This window comes from Oxyura jamaicensis, chromosome 7 (assembly GCF_011077185.1).
Source record: "Oxyura jamaicensis isolate SHBP4307 breed ruddy duck chromosome 7, BPBGC_Ojam_1.0, whole genome shotgun sequence".
Lineage (NCBI taxonomy): Eukaryota > Metazoa > Chordata > Aves > Anseriformes > Anatidae > Oxyura > Oxyura jamaicensis.
In genome coordinates, this window is record NC_048899.1 from 27,410,735 (window position 1) to 27,432,864 (window position 22,130).

The 22,130-nt window shown below is 37.8% G+C and overlaps 1 protein-coding gene across 4 annotated transcripts in view; it reads left to right on the forward strand.

The window, feature by feature from the left end:
* CNTNAP5 (contactin associated protein family member 5) overlaps positions 1-22,130 on the forward strand; it is a 287,334-nt gene that overhangs the window by 81,017 nt on the left and 184,187 nt on the right. For all 4 annotated transcript variants that reach the window (XM_035332452.1, XM_035332454.1, XM_035332451.1 and 1 more), the window contains one exon: positions 211-404. In XM_035332452.1, the coding sequence (XP_035188343.1) occupies positions 211-404 (194 nt within the window). The remainder of the gene's footprint in view (positions 1-210; positions 405-22,130) is intronic.

Below are 22,130 nucleotides of genomic sequence, written 5' to 3' on the forward strand. Positions count from 1 at the left end.
AATTCCAATATGAACATCAGGTCAATTAAGAAAAATGTGAGGAAGCACACCAGGTAACATATTTCCTAACACAAAAATTTAAACAAACGGCTTTGTGTTTAGGAATTAGACTCCTCTGTGGTAACCTGAATTGATAACATGTTTCTTTCTCATGTATAATTTCTTGTGTTGTCATCTTTATCTACATTATTTTTATCCTATCTCTTACAGGAGCTGGTGGCTGGTCCCCGCTGTACTCCAATGAGCAGCAGTGGCTCCAGGTTGATTTAGGAGACAGAGTGGAGATTGTTGCAGTGGCTACCCAGGGGAGGTATGGGAGCTCCGACTGGGTAACCAGCTATACGCTGATGTTCAGCGACACTGGCCACAACTGGAAACAGTACCGACAAGACGACACTGTCTGGGTAGGTTTGAACTGTGGATGCCTTTGGCTCCAGATCTTTCTGGCTCAGGCTCGGCATGAGATTTGGAGAAGCAGCTTCAGTTTCATGTCGGAGGAGTGGTGTAGTGGTGAGAGAAGCAGAGCTGAGCGTAACTGAGCTGCAGAGTGTTTTGATCTGAACTGATTGCATTGCTGACTGTAACACGTTTAGGCCCTCAGGACTACATTGTTTCCTCAAATTATGAGGATACGAAGGGCACTTGAAATGGCCTGTACACTTCTGTGCCTTTGATACAGGCACACCAGGGTAAATGGGGCTAATCACCTACATACTTTCTCTGGCAAGTATGGAAATTAACTCTATTTTATGCAGACTTGCTGGTAAGAACAAGGGAGCACATGCTGGGGGAGGTGGGTGGTAAATTGCTCCTCAGCTGGAGAAGGCTGGGGATGCAGTGTCACTGTTCTGGTCTGATTTAGCAGACTTGCTCAAAGCGCTCAAGGCTTTTCCTAAAATTTTAATGTAGGCCTGATGCTTAGTGAATGTGTTGCAGGTTCAATGTGTGGCCATGCCAGGTGCACTTGGTAGGACTGCATGCAGTAACAATGCCACCTCAGGAGTGGACAGAGAAGTTTAAATATCATATGGAAAATGTGAATTGTTAGTACCTCGTTAATGAATAGTAGCATCCTCTGGTTCTGAGGATCAAGAGCCTTGGTAGCATGGCAGTATGTCACGGTAAATCAAGTATCTTCATGAACATAAAAGAACATTGTAAGGGTGATCAACTAGACTTCTGTTTTTGTCTTAATTTTTTCTTTGCTGAAGAACTTGCTGAAGTGCTGTGTCACAAAAGGAGACTTTATTTCCAGAACATAATTATAAGTTAGAAGTGTCGTGGCTGTAGCAGGAAGAAAACAGAAGGGATTTTTTTTTTTTTTTTTTTTTGGTGAGCATGTTCTGTGCACTGGAACACATGTACAGGATGGTTAACTTCTGTTGTTTAAAAATCCACTGCATTGCCACTGTCTTTGTTTTATCATAGTTTGATTTAGGGAAGGCAAGTGAAATCCTTCTTCCTTTAGAAAGGCAACTTTGGCCCAAAGATGGTCGTAAAGTTGTTAAGTGCAGCTCTGCTTCATCTGTCACTTTAAAGTTATATTATGCTAGCTTCACTCTGGATGCGTATACTTTTTTTTTTTTTTTTTAATATTTAAAAATGGTGGAATTTCATTCAGAACTGAATATAGTTATCATTTAATCTGATGTTGGACTTCTATCCTTGGGACTCTGAATTCCAGAACATAGATATTTTTGCAGACTGTGTCATCAAATACTTCCTTCCTTGATACTATTATGTGACATCTTAACATTTTTTAATTAATCTTAAATTTAATTGTTGAATACATGTCCAACTTTTCAGTCTGTCTCCTTTTTGGAAACCCTTGACATTTTATTTTATTTTGGAAATTTTTCTTCTTAAAGTGAAACTTGAAAAGACAATACATAAAACTTACCTTAGCAAATCTTCATGCCCTAGAGATCCAATTTTGTGAGTTTCTGATCTGGCACCAAATATTGCACACAAGAATAAGAATAAGCCCAGCAGGCATTTAACAGCGAATCAGGATTTATGAAGAACCTGAACTCCCTTGTTTTATTAAATGATCAGGTTTGAAGGTCATTCAGGACAGACCCTGACACAAGTTCTAAAGTTTCAGTTCTTTCTGATGGGATAATTTTTATATATTTTTTCTAATGGAAACCACTATAAGCTATAGAGGATATTTATTTTTGTACATAGTTAAAGCAAAATGAAATGGAATTTGGATGAGTACAAATAACAGTGGGGGAAGGATTTGGATATTCTTCCTTGCATGTCACTTTCTATAAGTCACACTGACCATGGTTGCCAAAACATAATTCAAATCCAGAAGAAGAATTTGCTCTAAGTCCCCAGACAGAGGGCTTGAAGGGATTGTTGGGATGCACAGCCAGACTTTGTTGGAAGGATCTGATGGTAAAAGTCCAAAGTGGGCTGACTTGACATTTCATTAGTCTGTGCAGTCCACCTAAACTGGCAAGTCTCATTAACACCTAAGAACTTGTATGCCTGCCCATGGAATTAATGAAGATCAAGTTACTTCTGTACATTTTTTATTCTATCTTAAGGGAAAGTTGGTTCTTTTCTCCTTTTTCCTGGCACTTTTGGATTTGTTTCATTAAATGAAAATAGATATTGAGAGCCACTGAGGAAAGACAAAGATGCTTTCGGAAATATGTAAAGAGTTATGATTTCAACTTATGTAGCATTTCTGTTTTATTGGCAATAATCCTTTCCATAGGCAAAGAAGACAAAATACAAAATACTGACAAAGAAGATAAAATACACTGTCCAGCCTTACTTGAAGATTTTTCTATAAAAGACCCCTGGATGAAATGAGGACAAGCACCATGGCATGCTTGTCCTAAACATCTGGGCTGTTAAATAGCTATAAGGGAAGTTCTGCATTGCTCACGCTCCAGGCAGAAGCATAGCCCTTGACTTAAGGGAGGTCGGTAGAGAGGATCGTTTTACAAGGATAGGAAAGTGGTGCCCTCGGGTAGTCTCCAGTAGTGTCACAAGATAGGCAGTTTCAGCAATAGCAATCTATATCCCATTGTTTGTGGGGGCCAGGGTGATCTGTCACAGCAGGATTCAAGGTGGGAGTCTCCTACATCAGGGCAGGTCAAGGTTACTTGTCATTCAGAGGGAGAGGGTGGGGATTAAAATCTAGGTTATTTTGAAAATAAGGACCTTCAGAAATCTCTGATGGTTGGGTTGGAAAGGCATTCCCTCCCTGCTTGTCTCTGTCAGCTTTAACTCTGGAGCTTTTTTTTTTTTTTTTTCATGTCCCTAGGACAACAATGTAGTACTGTCTGTGTCCCTCAGGACTTCAAGCTTTTTAACATTTCCTTTTGAAACCATTGTGTATAGCCAAAAGAGCTAGAAATCTACTTGGGTGTGTTGTTTTTTGTTTTGTTTCAGAAAGCTGTGCTGTTCCAAGCTTAAGAGGTGGTAAACACTGCGACTCATGGCTCAGAAGGGGCTGTGAAACCTAAATCATTATTGCCTGGAGCTCCTCAGATGGAGTCTGCTGTATCAATATAAAATATTGATATACATTGGACCTGTTAAGGTCCCTCATAGAGCTTCCACTTTATATATATATATATATATATAGCTGGAAATTTGTTCTTTGATATGTGGCTGTTACTGAATGTCTCACCAGCTGCTCGTTGGTGACAACCAATCAGTCATTTATGGCTGTTGGAAGGGAGGATTATGTGGAAGGGACCTAGGTAGCCTGGTGAAATTTTTAGGTTTTGTTTTCAAACAAAACAGGCAGTACAGCTGCATGGGGAACAAATCTGACAATTATTATAAATTGAACTGGTAAAAAGAAGGTGTATAAAGTACACCATTCCATGGGTTTCAAGGCAAGTATTTGATTTCAAGTAGAAATCTGAACTTTCACATTTGTTTTCAATTCACCTGCATGTCAGTGAAGAGAAACTGTCTTGTGATGTTGTCTCCACCATGTATGTTAAAAATAGCAAGAACCCTTAACCTCTACTTGGCCTAGGTTGGCTTGGAACTCCAGTTTCCACCAGCCCATCTGCGTGACCCAGAGAGAAAGTTGGGGGGTATTCCCAGCTGGCTATGCTGTAGTGCTTTGGGAGGAGGATTTACTGGCCTGGCCTTTTCACCCTCATTGTTATGGGCCATCAGCCATATTTGGTGGAGGCAGCAGGAGGGCAGTAGTACCTTTCAAAATCCCTGAGTAAATCTGTCCCTAGATGAAACTTTTTATTATCATGTCTTCACAAATGTCAGATATTCTATATTGCAAGAGGTGCTTCCACGTTGTTTTCAGCCATCTGGGTATAGGTTTTGTCCACCAAGTGGCATGCACCTTCAGTGCATCTGAGACCTGGGTACATAAGTTCTATATTGGGCAGCCGATAAGATGGATGTTTGCACACGAGTTTATATGACCATACCACTAGTAAAAATCGCTTTCTCTTTCTAGAGATTACAAGGCTTATTATCCTTCTCTCAGGGCATGCATACAGCTTCCATCAACTTCACCATTAATGAGAGCACTGCATAGACAGATCGCGACGAGAATCAGAAAACCTCTTACATTTTCACTCAGGCTGTGTTTATGATGTTAGTAAATTCTGCAGCTGGAGTTGAAGACAAGACAGATTAGCCATTTAAAACCAATTTTCCAACCCCATTTGTATTTAAATAATCTTGTTACAAAAGGACTCTGTGGTTCAGAGCAAACTAGGCTTATAATTATATTTTCAATATGGATAAATCAGCTGTGTGTGGACACACTAGCTATTGATTGGAAGACGTAAAACATAAATCTTATGGCTTGTAACAAGAAAATGATTTTCCAGTGTTTTTAAGTGTTGAATAATTCAGAATTTACTTTACCTGCATACGCACCACAGCTTTAGTCAGTCCAAATTGTGTATATTAGCGGGACAAAAGTGTGGGCTGTGATACAATGCTATTTCATTTTAGATAGCAATATTTATGTCATCTATAAGGAGAAATACTTTACAAAGCTGAAAAACACAATTATGCCGCAAGACACAGAAGAAAGGGAAGGAAGGATGCACAGAATTATGTAGCAGAAGGAGAAAAGTGAAGTTTTTGAAAAGTTAAGGAATTGGAGATGAAGGGAGACTGCCCTGACAATGGTAGAGCACATTCTTGTATTAGAACCATGAAAACATGCAAAAAAAGTGGAAAATGGTATAGATAGCAAGGAGATAGTTCATACTCTGTGCAAATACTTGCACACATGAAGCGCAAGTTTGGAGCTCACTGCTGGTGAAGTTCTTTCACTGTTAGCTGTATGTGGAAGGGTGAAGATCACTCCAGGTAGACAGAGGGGCAACATTGAATCCTAAACCCAAAGCTGGATGACAAGATAGGAAGTGTTGGACAATGACACCTTGGTCACAAATGGTACAGAGCAGAGCTTCCCCCAGGGAGAAGTGCCACAGAATCAGTCCCACCTCCTGCGGGTGCAGTGTGAGGACTGGAGAGGTGACAGGAAGCTGAGGATGGTTTAGGAGTGTATGCAATGCTCAGGGGAGCAGGGAAAGCCTTCAATAGAAGTGATAAAGATCCCTTGCATCCTCTTTCCTCAGGAAAACTCCTGCTTGCATGTGTGAGCTTTTGCTGAACCAGAGGCTTTTCTAATGAAATCTAGAGGAGGGTCATTCTTAATTGGCTTATAAATCTACTGGAGTGCTGTAAACTTTCCCATTTCTACTCTAGCTGGATAATGATTGTGGAACTGTTTTGGTGAGTTAATTATCGTGAACATAGTTAGAATATTAATCTTCTTGTCAGATTTATAGCTGCGCTAATTTATTCTAAAGCATCTTTTAGCTCCAAGTCCTAATGCCCTCCAAGCACGACCAAAATTCCACCTGTAGTAGACAGGTCCTGTATTGTTTTTTTTAGATGAGAGAATGAGTTCATTTGCCTTGTTATAATGCTTCCCACTGCCCTAATATTCAGATATATTTAATCTCCTCTATGCACAGTAATTATTGCCAGGCAAATAGGTATTAAAGAGTATCTGTGGATTATTTTCTTTTCCATCACCTTTTGCTCTCAGGAGCGAAGAAATAAACAGAACAATTGCCACTTTCAAGTAGGAATGAAGGAACCAATTCAGCCTTGCTGCAGGGAGGCAAGGCTCTTTAGAGCTTTCATCACCTTTCCTGTAGGAGCCATGTTATTACAGCTTTTGAAGAGGCAACTGTTAGCCATTTGTTGTATTTTGAACTACTCTGATTTAAGACTACCTGATTCTGAGATGCTGTTTGGATGTTACTAATTTGCTTCTAATTCTGGTTTAGTTTACTGAGCTGGCTGCAAACCTGGCCTCCTGAGTATGTTCTCAGGAAATCTGTCTGTCTTGATACTGCCAGAACAGTCCTCCTGTTGGGAAAATAATTCACCGTGTCAGTATATCCGCTTTTGTTAAGTGTGCTCAGTATGGATTTATTTTATTCAGGAATAAATATACACAGATTACAAATTACACTTAAGTGTTGAGATACTCAAATTATCCTTGAATTAACTGAATTTTGTATGAATTCTGTGACTTTGCAATATGCTTTTATAGTTGTTTAACTGTAAAGTGATATCAGGATGGAGTCTAGAGAATTTAATACCGATATTATCATGATGCCCATTAATAACGTCTTCAGTACTTCTGTGCTTGGTATCTGGCATCATTTTACCCTTACCCAGGAAACTGCAAGAAATGTGGCTATGTGAAGTCACTGCTGTTGTCACTGACTTCCTAATCCTGTTCCTTTGCACATTGCTGCTTCGCACATTGCTAAAATTTACATGTTCTGTAACTATTTAGCTTGGGGATGCTATGAAATGTCCCTAGATTTCCAATTTCTATATTCCATATTTTCTGTATGACCTGGTCTCTCCAATGCTTCATTATCTCAGGGATTATGAGGTGTGACTCTAGTGCTAGCTCTAAGAGATTAGAGTGGTGAGAGGAGTGTGCATGGTTCCAGTTGTTGAAGGCTGATCCTAAAACTTTCATGTCTTCCAAAGATCTCCTGCAGATTTGTCTACCATAGCCTCAAAGCTATTGTTTTCCCCTCCTGGGTTCCACTAAGAGCGTTAAAGTTAGCAGCAGCGTGCTAAGATAGACGTGTGGTAAACAGTGGATGTTTCCGCTCAGATGGCTTTTGGCCACACCAGTAGATCAAGTTTCATTGTTGTTTGCAAATCATGTTCTATGGTATGTGAAGCTATAAAAAGGTGCCTTTACAAATTATAAATATATATGGAACAAAGAGTACTTCAATCCATTTATAGTTTCACCTCTGGTGAGCAAATGACCATTTGCAAATGGACTAAAATGAGAAAGCAGCATAAAGCAAAGAACAAACAGTAAAACTGTTTTGCTAAAGGAAAATGCATCATTAATTTGTTCGTAGCAAACAATTTACAAAGATTAGCCAAATAAAAACGTCCCAGGGATAAGCACTAAAGCTGATCCACCCACAGCTGAAAGCTATTCTGAAACAATAATAGTTGGATTGACTGTGGTGCTGTGCAGAGAAGTTACCTGACTCCTCAAATTACTTCCAGAGCCAGTCTGCATATATATATTTTGAACCAAGAAAAAGCCTTTACAGAATACAATATGCAAATATTTTTCTTCTACAATGTTCCCAATGAAGCCTATGCTAATTTCCATGGTCCTCCTGGATCATATTAATCAGGATTGAGTGGCTTCTGGGGTTGGTAATGAGATCTGGAGGTTTTATAGTTATAAAAAGCCTGTTTAATCCAAATTGAATGATTCTAAGGCAAAAATCTCATTTATATTTTGTACCGCTGAGTGTTCTGGTAGCAGCCAGATGATGGTGAAATGCACAAGAACTTGACAACCTTCGGAGTTTGTGCATAGTCCTAGTGGGAAGATAGTGGGAGCTTTGGGGGGTTTTGTTTATGGAGTACGTTTTTTGTTTAAAAGGAAAGCTCCTAAAAATAGTACTGTTAGTCAGTACTGGTTGTGTTTCCAGGGTGCAGATCTTGATGATTCCTTTGCTGTTTTTTGGTACCTTTTAGGAAAACTGAGAATGGGTCTCAGTGTCCTAACATTCACTTAACTTGAAAACTCTTAGCTAATGAGTCTAATGAGTCTTACTGTCCATTACTGTACATAAAATGAATTGTCCTGTTACTGAAAATTGTCACTTCTACTGATTCTCTCAATTATATTAATTGTAATAATTAACTAGTTTATCAGCTCCTCTTGTTGGACTTGGATTGTTCAGGTGTTTAGTAAATGTTATAGTAATTTACCTATTTTGCTCTGAAGTCTTTTTAAACTTTGGTTTAATCCTGTAGCAAGAAGCTCAGAAACAGTTTTGTTATGTTTGGTGGAAATAGTGTGTAATAGTAAGAAGCAAGCTATAAATGAACCATTGCAAACCACTCCAGGACTATGATTTTATTAAGATATTAAGCAATGACAGATCATTGGCAAAGCAAAGCAACATGGTATTATATAGGTATCAAATTTACTGATAAGGTGTGCTAATAAAGTGGTGAGCACCTTGGAATGAGGAGAAAGAATTACCGTGATATTTGAAATAGAGTTGAGACAGGAAGAGTGAGATGGGAAGAGAGGTAGGAAGCTGTAGTTATGGCCAAAGCTTCAATATGTGCAGTGGAAATAAAGACCTGTTTTGTTACATCTGTACATACATTAGTAAACCTGTCTGTATTTTTTAAAAATGTAACTGTTAAACTTTTAATATGAATCTCACATTTTTGGGGAGTTGTATATATCTGTTCTGCAGCAGTCAGCTTATGTTTCTGGAGTTTGTAATCAGAGGTTAAACAAAGTGTGAGCAAATCAAGACAGAGAGTAATCTTTAAATAGCATTACTTGAACTTTCAACCTTCAGGGAATAATATTCATGAGTTTGGGGTGCAAATACAGTTCTTGAAATACTATAAAATTAGGTGTGTGTGTCTGTGTATATATATATGCCTTTACAGCTTCAAGGAGAAATGAGATTTGGCTCAGAAATAAAACCTAGCGAAGCAGTTGTGTTCAGGGAACACTTAATGTGAGTCACTATTTTTAATCTAAATATGCAGATTCCCACATTGGTGATTAGAATGGACAAGCCTTCTCTGGAGAAGATTCTTCCTTTCCTGAGACGAGGTTTGATAGGCTTTGGAGAATTTATGTGGAAAGATCAGCTTCCTTTGAGAACTGAGCTTAACCATGAAATATACACCAAAATAATGATTTCATTTACAACAACTTACATTTGGAAACTAGACATATCAGTTTAAAATATGCTTCATAGTTGTCTCAGGGGGGTCACTGTCCTGATTGAAAGTCAAGCAAGCATCCAAACTTGTACCAGTTCATTTAAGAAAGTTGATCCAAAAATAACTTTATACCTTCAGCTTGGGAACTGTTTTGAAGACAAAAGCAATTCTGGCAAAGCGTTGTAATTCTATATAATCCAATAAATCCCCACAAATCTGAGGTTCAGGTCCTATGGGATGGACTGGGGCAATAGCTGATTTTGGCTGATGCTTTCAGATCTTTTCTTTGGGTGATGTTGGGGGAATAACAACAGTCTATTGAGACTGCGGGGTGGGATTTCTGTAGCAGCATCAAAAGAAAACTTCAGTCTGACTCTGCATCAAGGTTTTCTAACTCTACTCTCATGTTGTCATCAGGAGACTGCTAAATGTCTAAAGTGAGTGTCCTACATTCTCCATGTCAGACCCCAGCCTATGTTTTCCTGGTAGTCTCAGGGCACAGATGTTCATTCTGTACTGTACTGCTTTTCCATGGTTATTCATCTCTCCTTGTCAAGTCAGTACTTCAGACCCAAGAGCGTTTGGATATTATATATTGGATATTATATCAGTCATATTATATAATGTACCTAGTGAACAGAATATTTTCACTATCAGTGTCCATTAATAATAATACATACAAGTTGTATGTATGCCACTATGCTTGGCAGATGCTTCTTGGAGCTTTCTTTTTTGGACCTCAGTTAAAAAAAAAAAAAGGAAAGAAACAAAGAAAAAACTATAGAAAAAGTGCCCATTGGAAATCCTTCTTTGGTCTCTTACTCAATAAATACAGATAGATTTTAGTCAGGAGAGCCAATACCATGATCTATCCTCTTGATATTGAAGGATATGTCTTTTGGATGTTTTTTTCTTGCATCAACTCGTTCTTCAGGGAAGAGATCTTCTCTCCAATAAGAAGGCACACTTCAGTGGGTTGGGTTTGTTTGTTTCCTTCTTCAGTAAAACATTCTCTGGGGGGAAAAACATTCTCTAGAAATTTAAGAAAAAATTCCACCTCATGGCTTTCAATTGAATCATTGTTCAAGCAGCTGTCGTTATATTCATTATGTGTCTTTAGGTAATTTTCCTTGCTTTTTGATTTGTGTTTCAGAATGCATAAATTTGGGCTTTTATCTGCATCTAATATGTGGTCCTCTGTAAGCACTTTCTACTCTCTTTAAACTTTCTAATTTCAGTTTGTTTCTTGTTACATGATCACAAAAACAAATGATTTATGCTGAAGAATATTTGGAGCTAGTGCAGTGATAAATGTAGTTCTTTCTTGGTTTTGTTTTCTGTGGAAGGAAAATCAAAACTTGGTTTTGGGGTTGAGAGCACCCTGTAATGTCTAATTAGAGTTAGATTCTTTCCCAAGTTTCTTAGTCCTTTTTGTCAGTGAAGACAGCTGAAGTGCGCATATGACTTCTGTAGAGAGCACATCATGTTAACAAATTAACACCCCCCAAAAAAACATAACAGAATTCTATCAGCCAAAGAAAAAACTATCCGACTAGAATTATTTAGAAAATTTCCAGTAGTTGTGATCCATTCAGAGGTGCTCTCCTGTCCGGCTATCTACAGAACACTATATATGTATAAATACACATTAAAAAAAAAAAAAAAAAAAAAAAAGGAAAATATGATTATCCTTAGGGAAACTGATTCTTTCAAATCTGATGGCTGTGGAGGTCATGTCTAGTAGCTTCTAGGTGTGTTGCTGAAGATATTCTGAATTCACTCATTAGGGGAGGGAATGTCATGTTCTGCAGCGATGCACAAGACATCTTCACAACTCCCCTACGTGTGCTATTCACCACCACCATTATTATTATTTCATTTAACATCTCTTTTATGTCTTTTATGTGCCTTGTTAGACTGGGCACATATATTACGGTGATGAGGATATCAAAGATGAAAAATTAAGTAGCCTTTAGTTTTCTATGGAGTTCAGAGGATTATCTAATTTTTCTGTGGAAGCTATCAAGTGGAAAAGGGTCTGAAGATGGTTCTTGCAGTTTTGGAAGCTCTCAGTATCTCCTTTCTAGTTGGGCCACTTCCTGTTACCACCACTTGAAGCAAGTAGTTACTGACTTTAAACGATGCTTTCTGAAATCAGTGAGGTTATTCAGATAAAAGTAACTACTCATTTGAATGGGGATTTCAGCCTGTGATCTGGCAGGCATATGAGCGCTAAACTCATGCATTTCCATTTGCAGAATAAGACATGAAGCATAACAGTTTAGAAATGAGGAAATATGAAATGTTGGTTCCAAATAAGCCTGTAATAGAATTTCCAGAAGTGACAGGATTTCATCCCACACCTGTAATTAGGTACTGAACATAACATATTATATAGTAAGGACTATACAATTATGTACTTGCTGAACTTGAAAGTTGCGCAGTTTTCTCTTTTGCTGTGAAGCTTCTTTTCCTCTTTTTCTGATAAACTGTTTCATTGCCTGTTTGTCTCTTGAGTGTTTTTTTTTTTTTTTTTTTTTTTTTTTTTTCTTGCCCACGTTTTCTGTCTGGCTAGAGTTAGTTGAAGCAACTGAATATCTGAAGTCTGATTTTTAAAAACATGAGCTGTTTTTAAACACATTCCCTGGACTTCTCACTGTCTTCCACCTAACTCTGTTTCTTTTTTTCCCTCTACAAAGCTGGAGGTCAGTTTTTAGTGCTTAGCTTTAGTATTTGAAGGCTTACAATAGAACCTGTAATTATAATCTATATTTGGTTTAAGTCAGACATCTGGTTACTGCTTTGTTAAAATATATGCCCTATTTCATACGTGTGTGTATGTGGTAAAACATACATTATTATAAAGGTTAACAAGGTGATTTGCAAGGAATAATCTTATGAAATTAGATTCACAGATATTTAAGACAGGTTTGAAGAGTTATTGGCAAACATGCAAAGCAGGTGTGTGTGCGTGTATTATATAAAAATAAATTAAATGTGCAAGACAGTGGAGAAGCAAATCAGAGAGAGGAAAAGCAGAATTTCACGTGGCATTCATCCTGCCATGTCTGTGAGAGTGCAACAATGATGATTTATAATTACTGTGATGAAAATAATGATGATTCTGCTGTCATGTTTTTATGATAGCCTCAGGAGTATAAGTAATTATGTGATCAGTTGATTCTACATATTCACAAATTTAGCTATTTATCATAATTTGTTTAGCCACTTGGATTTAGTCCAGACTCTTATTTCATACACTTAATTGTAAAAAGGGCAAGTGGAAGGAAACAAATTTCCTTTAGTTGCATGTACTCAATCAAAGTTGGTTCTATTAATAGAATCCATATTATCAATGGCATGCTTGTTTATTCCAGGTTTAAAACAAAATGTGCACACACAGTACAAAACACTGAGAACAGAAATACAAATAACACAAAACAAATAATAATAATAATAATGAAAAAAATTCTCACACAGAAATGTTACAGAACACACCTACATTTCCTCTTTGGAGACTCTTTCAGTGGTTACCTAAAAATTACCTATTTGCTACATTTTAGCTACATAAAAATTGGATGTTCAGTGATTAAATCAGATGGAATTCAGGGGTCCAGCTTTCATCTTTGGTTTCATGCCCACTAAGGCCTTTCCATGCTGATCCCCATCCCAGTATTGTCATTCATGCACAAACTTGTGCTGTTTTTAGGGCCTACAAAATTATTGTTATTTATAAAACCATTTCTCATAAACTGTTTTTGATACCTTTGTGGCTGCCAGAAAATTTTGTCCCACCTGTTCTACTTTCCCCCACAGACCCTTGGTTTGGCATTGAAAAGAAAGAGACATACAAAAAAGCTATTGGTGGATGTTCAGGTGTATAGCCACTTTCCAAGATACTACTACACAGTTGCACACTGAGTTGTACATTGTATTTCTGGCTGATTCTAAAATGTTATAAACTGGCTGGAATATTAAATAGAAGGAAAACGTTATGCCGAAATTTAGTCATGATAATTTCAGTGGAAGTCTCAAAAGCACTTTCAAGGCTTCAGATTTTTCAGATTTTATTATTATTATTATTATTCCACAGTAGGATGTGATTAAAACTTCAGCCATCTTGACACCTTGGACTTAGACAATATTTGTCCTAGTTTTTCTGAGACAGAGAGGCAAATTAGTGAAAAGGCACTTTATTTTATAAAATAAATTTATGCTCAGAATCTGTTAATGTACTGGCGCAAAATTAAAAGCTCAATATACTGATAATGTCTTCCTGCAGTCTAGCAGTACTTTATGTACAATAGCAATGTTTTTTCTATATATTTGTACACTGATAACATAGAAGGCCAACTACTTATATATCACTGGCTGTTGCATGACCCTCTTGCTGCCTTCTAGGGGCCCTTATGCATTCAGGCACAAAACTTAATGTGGCATCAAATGGTCCCAGAGGGTTTCTTTGTCTGGGCAGCAGCAGGTGCAGTGATTACAAACAAAACATCACAATGCCCCTGGTGAAGTAGCAGAGCAGTCAGGCCTAGACATCTTGCAGCCCTGGTCCAAGGCAATGAGCCAGGGCCTGCTTTTTATGTATGTCTTAAATTCCCCAATTAGTCATGTTTCTTTATCGTATGTCAATTGCTATCTTCCCGGCCCAATTATACCTACAAGTTTTCAAGCACATGTTTATATGAATGGATTCAGTGTAATTCAGATTTGGCAGATAGGCTAAAGTTTTTCAGTATTCTTTGTAGTTGGTTAAAAGATGAAAATCCAGTGTTTGTATCACTTGAATCACGCAGATTGTTTATCTCTATGCAGCCATATACTTCCTTCTACCTTGGGCCATTCTTCTAGGTCTTGGCAGGCTTCCTTCAGGGATCAAAGTAATACTCTTGCATTGCCATGCTACTTTTAAAATAGCTCTGATTAACAGTAAATGCCTCATCTCCTGAGACTTCTCCACAACAAGTTGAGGGGCTATGGCCCAGAGCTGCATTCTTTTCCCTCTTACTTTCTGATCTTCCAGCTTGGTGAGCCAGAATGAAATGGCTCTCAGGAGCAGTGGCAGACAATGGGAAATGATGAGTTTGTGGTGAGGCTTTTCAGATGAAATGAAGAGCCTGAACCTGGCCCAGAGGAGGGTAGAACTGAAGCCAAGTCCGTCGCTTTAAAGTTAGCATGAGTTTTTAATTTCCAGGGTATCTGTTTTATGTACTGGCTGTTTCAGTTTGTGATGGCACCAAGGGTGATTATAGCATTAGAAAACAGTGGCTCTCACAGTTTCAGTTGGTTCAAGGTTAGGCAGTAGCAAAGTATCTCACTGCTTAGATTCACAGGTTTGGGCAAGCAGAGAAACAGAACCGTAGGAAATTGGAGAACCTCCAGGTCAAGTGGTTGAAGAGTCGAGAAATCTCCTGCATTAACTAGATGCTTAGCTGCGAGGTTTAGAATTCAGGTTTGGAACTTCAAAGACTTAAATCTTATGAAGTCTTTCTGAAAGTCTTTACATGAGTCTAGTTTTATGGTTATATAAATTTTGGGATAGTCGTAGAAGGGACTCTCTGTTCCGTCATGGATAAATTGTAATGAAATGGCAGTAGACTTAAGCAGATCAATATCACGCTTCTGTGCAATTTCTAAAAAACAAAGTTACAGCAGAAAAGCCAGGTATTGCAGTGCTACTTAATTCACTTAGTAATAGAGTGCATTGATTGATATTATCATAAATAACAAAACGCTTCATCTGTGCCTCCTCATCACCCTATCGTATTATGCGTACAGGCCAAGACTCAAAAAAAAAAAAAAAAAAAAAAAAGCTACAGCCCTTCTGAGCCTCAGGCTAACAAGCCTTATTGATTGCACTTGTCATGAGTAATCTAAAGCTAAATGATAACAACTCATAGGATTTGTACGTAGCTGTTGTAGGCCAGGCTTGAACCCACCATGTTTTCTATAAGGGCAATGTATATAGAAGCTGTGCCGATGTCTTAGCAGCTGCAATGTGTTACTGGAAGCTGAGTGCAAACAGAAGCCTCATGTTCTGAACAGTGACTGGCAAAAATCAATCTTAATTAGGCTGCAGATATTCAAGGCCACTTCTAAACCTGAGCCTCTTCTTGATCCCCTTTAGTTATGTATTCAGATCAAAATGACATCGTGAGCTATTATCCTGCTTGTTAAACCCACTCAGTCACTTGTTGTCTGAGCAAATGCATCTATGTTTTACTAAGCGGCATAAATGGTTTCTTCCATCAGTCCCCTTGCTGTGGGAACTGCAGCTGTGCCCTTCAGTATCTTGGTTTCCAGGGCTTGCTGCAAAACTTTGGAGTTACTTTATGGAAGTTATTTTTCCATTCAGACCATCCTGAGCTGTCATTTGGCCTCTTTCTCTGTTGGCTTCCAGGGACACCTCTGTTCTTGGGTGATAATTCAGAACATTCTTATGGTACGTGCAAGGAAACAAAAGCTTTTCTTTTGATTGTTTTTGTTCTTTTATCTCAAATATTAGTTCTCACTCACAACTACTCCTTCCCTTGCACTTCTCAGGAAGAGGCAGAGAGAAGCATATTAGGTGTGGGAGCTTGAACACTTGTTTACTAATTAGTAGGGCTGACATTTAGGATTAGGTGAGGAGCAAAAGGTGCTTAACCAGTATGCAGACTGATGCTAATTTAGTGTTGTACATGTAGCCTTTTCTTTAAAAATGTACTACAAACACTGCTTCCTCGGGTCTCAATGGCATATTGTGAGATAATAAGTGAAACTGAGAAAAACACATGAGCTAGTGTAAAATCCCCTCAACTTGCTTACAGGTGAGATAGCAGATGGAATGGGAACATAATGAATCTGATAAAACTGTATTTCTAATCTCTCAATATTATCTTAGAGGGATGGGCAGAATACTATGCAGCAGTACACCATAATCCTGAGGATACGTATTTGGTAGCGAGCTGAATTACATATGAAAATGAAAGCTAGAAAAATCATAAGCATTTAAACAAAATCAATGCTAACATGGGCACATTGGAGGTGATGCCAATGAAAGTGTTTGCTTTACATGGAGGTCAGCACATTCCAATGTTTATTCAGACCAATGGGTTGTATTCCCTGTTTATAAACACTGTTTGGAAGAGGTCCTTTTGTAGGACCCCTTCTTGTTTCTCTCTCCTTTCATCCTTTCATTTTGACTTTTTTCTTGTTTGTGCTCTTTTCAGTGGAGTTTTGTTTCTTCTTTTAGGCCTTCTTGCAAAGTTTTGTTAGATGTAATTTCCATACTTTCTGTTTATTACAGGAAAACCTTCTATACCACGGTTTTTGCTGGTTTTAGCTACTAAACATTAATGTACTGCAGACAAAAATGTGTGTGTATATATATATATATCTTGAATGTTACCTCTGAGATGTAGCGAAGGGAATACTCGTGTTCCAGTCCTGTAAGAAACGTTATGAACTCAAATTTTTACAGGAATCAGATAAGAAAAAAAAAATAAAAAAATAAAAATCTCAGCTGCATCAAGCTTAGTTCTCTGAAAAGTACAGTATCATAATTTTGCCAGAGGATATAGTCATATATGTAGAGAGGTTTTTTATTTTCATTTACCTGAAAATTCTGGTCTGCTCTACTACTGCTCTTAAAAAGAAAGCTCTAAGTAAAGCTCTTGTTTGTGTCTGTTATACTGGACCTTCGGATTGGATTTGTGATGCCCTAAATAAGAAAGTCTCCTGTCAGTTCCAGGATTTCTCAGTCTTTTGTGCTCTGTAATTTTCTAGTAACATTTGCGGCTTCTGTGGACCTTCTGTACAGAGGGCAAAACTTCACAGAAGTCTTTGGAAGTATGATGTTATTCATGTGCTAATATGGCTTGGATTAGTCAAAAATTGCTTTCTTCAAGCTTTGGTTATAGGTTTGTTTTTTGGTTGGTTGCTCTAATACCAATTTTGACCCCACGTGTATTTGTCACTACTGTGACCTAGAGTCAGTGTCGTCTGGTTTTTAAGCTGCTGTCATCATGAAAAAGTCACATGGGAGTGACATACTCTGATTTGTATTCAGGGAGGTCCTGACAAGTGCCCTGGACAATGTATCAAAAGCAGAGCCAAGGAAATAGGATTCAGGAGAAGAAGGGAATTGTACTGAGGACAGCTGCAGTGTGGGCTGGTGAGACTACAGGACACCAAAGATCCTCTTGTGTATGTGGATGCTAACAAACTCTTTGTCTGTTGTATATTGCTGTTCACTTTTACTTTATTTCATCATTTGATCAGAGACAAAAGCTTTATATAATTTTTAAAATAGATAACACGATTATTTAATGTGATTTATGTTCTTAGGTTGCAAACATTGTTGATAAGGTTGGTGTTTTTTTCTTTTCCATTTAAAATTTAAAGGAGAAGAAGAACATTTTTTGACATGACAAAATGTTAGGACTATCTAACAGAGGGGTTCTAAAGTTACCTGCTACATCTTAATTTCATTTCTATATTTAATAACTTGGATTATCATTAACATATAGTTCTTTAACATGCTGTCCTGCGATCCTATTAGTAAACAATGGATCCGAAATTCAAAATAATTCCTTAGTACTCACTTTAGACAATAAGCATTCTAAGCTTTACCATTAGACTTTTTGTTATCTTTTCCATTTATATATATATATATATATATATATATATATATATATACATACTTGGTTTGTTTATTTTAAAGTTTTCACATGTCATGGAGCGTACTCTGGAGAAATTATTTTATTTTTTAGATTTTGTTTTTTTTCTTTCTGGGCAAAATCATGACCTTCAACTTTCCTGCATCACCACTGGCTAATGACTAACTTTCAAATTAATATTCTTCTCTGTAAGTGATTACTGCGGCATGACCTTACAAAGTTAGCTTGAATTTCAGCCCAGATTCTGGTAGGTCTGGGTTTATAATGCATTCTTACTAGGTGTCCAAGATGGATGTTTCCTTTTCCTGAGGCTATCAGACACTTTCAAAAGCAACATGCACAGTAGCTGTAATGTTACGCCTAGTTTTCATGATCTGAGTGGCCTGGAAGCATTAAAAAACATGTAATGATACTCAAGATCAGGGCTGAATCTGACCTTTTGTTACACAGGACAAAACAGAGGGTAAACAATATCTTCAGATAGAAATTAATGTTAATTCATTCCCACCTCCCTAAACCTGCCAGAGGTCACTACTCATCTGGGCTATTAAAATGCTAGTGTTCCCAGACTCAAAAGAAAAACACAGCAAGCAAGAAAAACAAACAAAAAAACTCTCTTGGCAGAACAAGTCTTTCACCCACCATTAGGAGTTTGTTTCTGATAAGGCCTTTACTTCCTCCTTTCTCTAGATTATGTTCAGGAAAGTCACATTTTGAAATGATAACTTGGTGGAGCACTGAATCTTTATTGGACCTAATTAGCTACTCTGTCTTTCATATGAGCTTTTGCTTTATTTCTGACAGTGTACCACTATCCTTTCAAGAAGTATCTTGTTCTGCTTCCAGGCATACTGACTTTCCAGCTATGCTATAAGCAATTATTTGCAGTAACACATCTTTTTAAAACACCATATTTGTGTAAGAGTTGTTACTGTAAAGGTCAGTACTCTGATACCATTACTTCTCAGTAATAGATGGGGGAAAACCAGAGTTGGAGAAGCATGAGCACAATCAGAAGAAAGACTTAACTAAAGTCAAATAGAAGAGCACAACTCAAACATTTCTTAATGGAGTGTTTTACTTGTCACCAATGCTCCATGCCAAGTCGCAGTTCACCTGGACAGATACCTGAAGGCTTATTCTGCTTTTCCTTTGTTTTCTTTTGTTAAAGATACATAAGGAGACCCTATCAATACAGTTCTTAAGTAGAATAGACATTTACGATGAAAGAAATGGATGTGTCTGATTCTTATTCAAGAAGGAAATGAACTATTTTCCCAAGGTTCTCCAGCTGCTCCAAGTGAGGAGGACTTGAAAGAAATCAGAAAGCACACCTTCCAAGGACCTTGACTTTGTTTAGCCTGGATATCAGCATGAGCCATGCCATTCTCCCCACCTCCATGTCTTCTGACATGCTAGTTTCCACTGGAAATCAGTTGAATTCACCTGAAAGGGTACACAGTAACTTCCAGAAAGTCTCTGCAGTGGGCAAAATCAGGGGCCAGAACAGCAAGACTAGACTGCCTGTGAGGTCTTCTGTTCTGCTTTTCAGAGGGACCTTCTGTATTTGCATTATCAGACTCCAGTAGGGATTTCTGTTTAAAAAAAAAATAAAAAATCTATTAGCAGTCATGACAGGTAACTTCAAAAATGCTCTTTCCTTATTGCAGGCTAACATGTGCATGGCAAACTATAAAGTCACACGTAACATTTATGATAGTGAAATACATCACTGACATAGTACAAGAGTTTGATTTGCTTCAGGACCTAGCTTTGTGGTTCATCAGCATTTTATGTAAATAGGACGATTTGTTTTCTTCCACAGACGGTAAAAATAAGATGTAGTTGATGATAAAATATTCATTAAAAAAAAAAAAAAAAGATCCTCCCCCCCCCCCCCCCCCCCCGAGGAAAGTACTTAAAAATGACAGAACAAGAAGAATATGCAAAAAAATGGTCCAATGAATGCTGGACTCTTCCTGTTACTATTTTAAGTTAAAATTCACACAGAACCAATTTACTGACTGTAAGTCCTTGCCCTCTATTCAACATTGGTGAGGCTACACCTGGAGCACTGCATACAATTCTGGGCCACAAGTACCTGACAGATAGGGACCTACTGGAGAGACTCCAGCAAAGAGCCACAAAGTTGGTAAAGAGACTGAAGCACTTCTACCATGAGAAATGGTTGAGAGAGCTGGAACTCTTTAGCCTGGTGGAATCTCAGGAGATCTAATCAATGTGTATAAATACCTGAAAGCGTGGGTGCAATGAAGATGGAGCCAGGCTCTTTTCAGTGGTATCCAGTGACAGGATAAAAGGCAGGGGGCACAAAGTGAAACACAAGATGGCTAAACATCAGGAAGCACTTCTGTGCTGTGCAGGTGACTGAGCAATGGAACAGGTTGTCCAGAGAGGTGGTGGAGTCTCCCTCCTAAGGCAACCTGCTTGAGCAGGGACTTTGGACCAGATCACCTCCATAGGTGCCTTCCAACCTCAACCACACTGTGATTCTGTAATGGTAATCTTGTATTTCTGAGATAAACGTGTAATTAAAACACACAAAAATGATGATCAAAATCACTGTTAGTGATGCATGTAGTATCAGAAGAAAGAAAAAATATTATCAGGTGGCCTGCCTAAGCATGTGTGTGCATCTCTTAAATATTCTGTTGCGGTAACAGCTCCCAGTATATGTGCAACTTTATCTGGTGTTTTCTCTCTCCCACAAAACTCTCCTCTCAGCAGAATTATTTAGTTTCATTGTGAAGCCTTTGGAGGTTCTCACAGTTTGACATATGGATGGAAACTGTATGTTTGTCTGATCAGTTTGATGTATGTCCTTACCTAAGATGTGGACATCTTCAGAGAAAGCATAGACTGGTATTTCCCCTATTAAAACTACAGCTTGCAAATTTCTGAAGTTGGCACTAAACTATATTAAGCAGTTCTGCAGTTGGATTATTATGGTGGGTCTTCTCTGTTTTCAGCTCCCGTTTTCCATATCTCAGTTTATCGTGGTAAATTTGTTCCTTCATAAAATTCTATGCCACATAGCAGAGAGGTCTCAAATACCTATAAGGAAATCTCCTGAGAGTATGAAAGTAGTAGTTTGATATCATTACATCTGTGAAACAGTGTCTTATCCTGCCTTTTTTTAAAACAAACAAACAAACAAACAAACAAACAAAAAAACTCCCTGTAGATTTCACTGTTGTTTCTATTTGAATCCTATGTATAGTTTAGGACTGTATTGATAATTTTGAAATTAATGTCTAATAGATTTTTTCGCCTCAATAGGGACCACTTATCTGTACATATCGTGAACTCTGACAAATCTATTAATAAGTGCATTCAGATACACAGCTATGTACAAATATAAATAGCAAGGCTACGAAGTCAAGTAGAAAGTTAGGAAATAGCAGAACTAATTGCCTGGGAAATGTTAGTTTGATTCATTTAATTATGTGTATTTTGATCTAAATTTCAAGTCCATTTTTATTTATTTATTTATATTTCTGCATGGGAGATACCTAGAGGGGAAAAAGTAACTAGAAGTTTACTAACTCTCATATTAAGTGTGAGATAATTATAATAAGGGGCTCTCACAGAACTCCTGTAATAACCTTTATCTTTATTGCATAGATGGAATGAAAGGTCAAGATCTGTTCAAATAGTATCTTCATGTAACAGACTTAGTGTTTGCTCCATGTTTTATATACATAATGGGTCCTCAGAGATTGCAAGGAAAGCAAACAGACCTCATCAATTTCTCTAATGATTCCTCTGAAAGATACTTTTTTTTTCTTGGTTTGTATTTTTAGCTCACTCTAACAACACCTCTATTACCAGGCTGTCAGAGACCTCATACATAGAATTTATGTTGGCTTTCATAAAGAAAAATTAGATGCTATCTCAAGGACAGACTCTACTTTTAATGTCATTAAAACTAAATGAGTTATTGTTGACATTCACTGAGGAACAGCAAATAGAATTAGATGGTGAAAAATCTTAGTGATAAGAAGATGTGGTAGCTTAACCTGTCCACTGCAGAGAAGAGGTAATTTATAAGCATTGCTTTTTTAATGTATGTGTAACCTGTGCTTCTTTCTGTGGAGGCTGATTCTATTAATCCTAAGGGAGGGATGGAGGTTATGGAGAAGAGGTGTGGTGTGC